Below are 3,280 nucleotides of genomic sequence, written 5' to 3' on the forward strand. Positions count from 1 at the left end.
CAGGGACGCGTCGTCTCCGCAATTGGTCCACCTGGCTCCGTGACGTGGCCCAGCACGGGCGGAAGATTCAAGAGGCGTGTACGCCCAACACGTGGACGATGCAAACCCAGCTTCAGTTAAAGTAACCGCGGGAGACCCGGGTGCGTTAACTCAACCACGGTTACTGCCTGAGGTGTCGCCAAACTAGCGAGGCTTATGGGTAGTGTCTACTCGCTTCTCGACGAGCGTACCGCCAAATCTGGAGGTTCTGCGCTAGAGTTTTTATATATAATGATTTAACGTCGTCCTCATCTGCTTCCGCACATTCTAGTTTCGTGCGCTGTTGAGGTTCTCTTCTGGTAGGTTCAAATCGAGCTTTCTGTTCGCCCATATCTTCTTATTATATCGCTCCCTAATTTCTGATTTGGCTTTTCATCACCCCGTTCCCTCCTTTAAACCCTCTGTTACCTTAATCCCTGATTTAAACCCTCCTTAATTGCCGCTTAAGCCCTGAGCCCATCATATCTGTGATACCTGTATCGATCTCACGCTAATTCATCATGCTTATCCAAATTATTGCCTTCCTTTCTCACTAGATTGCTTGCTACACCCTCTGGAATTTGCTGCTTTTTTGTGTCATGGAACTTGTCGGAGGCTGCTTTAGCGGCTATGGCGCCATAGCCATTCTACCTTCCAAAACAGATAGGATAATGTCTCGATATCGCCCAATTGCGCCTAAGCCCACCATGCCCTGTGTGTCCGAAGCCGACAGATCGGTCTCTTCCGCCATGTCCTTCGACAATCTGTGCTGCAGGCAGGTCCCGGATGCTGCCACAACTGCTGCTGCTGCTGCTGCTGCGAAGCAGAAGAGCAGGAGGGTAAGAAAAAGGCAGAAGAGAGGTACCGTAGTCGAGGATCCACAGAGGCCTAGCAAGAGGGCAGCTACGGTGAGCTCCTTGAAGCCAGACTTCGTAAATTCCCACACAGAGAAAGGGCTGGCCTGTGGATTAGTGATGGAGGGTGCTCAGATGATGACAGAGGATGACGTTGGGTTTATGGAGAGGGCAGCCGCAAGTGCACCCTCCTCTGTGTTTCCCCTTGAAAAGAAAAGGAAGGCATCAGCTAGCAGTAACCATGGCTATGGAGGCTGCTTCACGGAGATGATAAGGGGTATCGCTGGCCTTCCCACAGCAGCCCATGTGCACAGCTTGCTTCAACAGCAGCAGCAGCAGCAGCAGCAATTTCCCACTTTTCTCAGTATCATGCAGCAGGAGCCCTCAATCCAACGGTCCTCTAAGCCTCTTGATCAAGCTAATGTAAGGGACTATGCAAAAGAGGCGAGGGAGTACGCTAAAGACGAGCTCACAAGTGAAGGTATCTGGTCATGCTTTACAGAAGATAGCGTGAGAGTTAATGGAGAGGAAGGAGGTTCTGAAGAGCAGCAGAAGAGCGGGTTGGATGAAGAAGCTTTTGAAGGAGATAATGATGGCAGAAGAAGCTTGATCACCCTCGACCTACTTCCCGAGACTCCTTCAAGAGGGGACTCCCCCACCATATCCAGCTGCTCTTCTTCCAGCCATTGCTTTCCACATAACAGTATCCCTAGAAGCAGCTATGCATACATAGAGCAAGTGTATGGCCATTCTTCAGAGCCTGTAATCCTAGTAGAAGACAGCAGCCAGAAGGTTTTGTGGGTCAACCACGGCTATGAAAGGGCCTGCAAAGACGATTTTAGTATGCTTGCACCCTTTATTGATCCTTTGGGAATCCCTACTCGGTTGGGTCAGTTCAAATTGCAGTTAGAAAGCCAAAGTGATTACACCTCTGCTACTTTATGGGGTTTTTTGAAGAAGCTGGTAGTGGACACTGCAAACCAAGAGGCTACTAGATGGGTGCCCTACTTGATGGGGCTTCCTGTTCAGGAAGCCAAGCCAAACGAGCAAGAAGACCCCCCGTCTAAAGAACTGATGCTTCGACATGGAGTGAGGAAGAGCAATGGACACATCACTCCAAGCAATGCACCTATTACGACAAGAGTGATCATGCCACAGCCCATCAGGTTAGTAGGCTCTGCAGTGAGTTTGGTGAGCATAACTGAAGTTCAAGAAGAGGAAACCATGGCAGGGAATGTGGAGCTTGTGAAGAAGCAATTGGAAGAGGGCAGCCTTCCGGGCTTCATCACCGATGCATCCAACTTGGTGAGATGGGTGAACACTGCCTACAAGCACATGGTAGGGCAGCCTGAGTGCCCATGGTTAGTCTCGACTGTCAAAACAGGAGAGGACTCACCCACGATCACAGGAGAGGTTCTGCTATCTTGCAATGTGGAGATCCCTCGCTCGGCCCCATCGTTCTCAGGGAGGGCCAACATACAATGGACCAGAAATACTGGGGAGAGAAGCTGCATGACTCTGCCATGTGACGTGTCGAGCCTTACCGACAGTAATTGCAAAAGAATACTGGTATGGAGGTTTGACATCCAGGCCAGCCTTAGCTTGACCTGTGGAGTTCAAAGGTAGATCTTGTTGTTACCATGGGCTGTGGGCATAATTTTATATATGGGGATATATGTTGCTCTCTCTACATGGGGTGTACAACATCAAGGTTGGAGTTGAAGGTGATTTTAATGCTGTTTAGATGGGCTGAGTTGAAATAATAGATAGGGGAAATAGATCTATCATACCGTTTTATCACCCGTTTATCACCATCAGTGTACATCAAGGTTCAAAGTGTCAGAGGGCTCGTGTGCTCGAAATGGTCCATTTGTTTATTATAATGAACACATACCTCAGGCTTTAACCCCCTTCCCCCCTTTTCTCTATTCCGCCTTCCTTTCTTTTCTGCCCGCCCGCCCCCCAAAAAAAAAAACATGCAGAGAGCTTAATCGGCTACCCTTTTGTAAGCTAATCTTAGTTGAAGAGTGATGAAGTCCTGCACTTCCCTGTGACTGCGTGTTCGTGAGAGAGAGAGAGAGAGAGCTCCAACCACAAACCTTCAACTATTTGGTAAGTTAACAGCTTATTGTCATTATTTATTGCACTTGATCTTTGATCCTTTGATTTATATTTTTAACTAGAATGCACGGTTAGTTGGGATGTGCTCTTGATGAGTCTAAATCCAGGAAGGTGGTAGCTTAAAAAACACATGATGTGCTGTTGCAAGCAAGTCACATTTAGCTTATATAGCTATCAAGGTAGTGCCAAATATGAGGATCGATTGCAGTGCTGTTGCAAGCAAGTCACATTTAGCTTATGTATCGATCAAGGTAGTGACAAAATGAGGATTGATCTCCAATAACACG

The 3,280-nt window shown here is 48.1% G+C and overlaps 1 protein-coding gene across 1 annotated transcript; it reads left to right on the forward strand.

Annotated features, from left to right (window-relative positions):
* The first annotated feature begins 213 nt into the window (after positions 1–213).
* LOC147636400 (uncharacterized) lies at positions 214–3,006 on the forward strand. Its single transcript, XM_086801846.1, has one exon. The coding sequence runs from the start codon at positions 618–620 to the stop codon at positions 2,496–2,498; it is 1,881 nt and encodes a 626-aa protein (XP_086657972.1). The 5' UTR covers positions 214–617; the 3' UTR covers positions 2,499–3,006.
* The last annotated feature ends 274 nt before the right edge of the window (positions 3,007–3,280 follow it).

This window comes from Cibotium barometz, chromosome 8 (assembly GCF_041138505.1).
Source record: "Cibotium barometz isolate CiBa-2024 chromosome 8, ASM4113850v1, whole genome shotgun sequence".
In the NCBI taxonomy this organism is placed as follows: domain Eukaryota; kingdom Viridiplantae; phylum Streptophyta; class Polypodiopsida; order Cyatheales; family Cibotiaceae; genus Cibotium; species Cibotium barometz.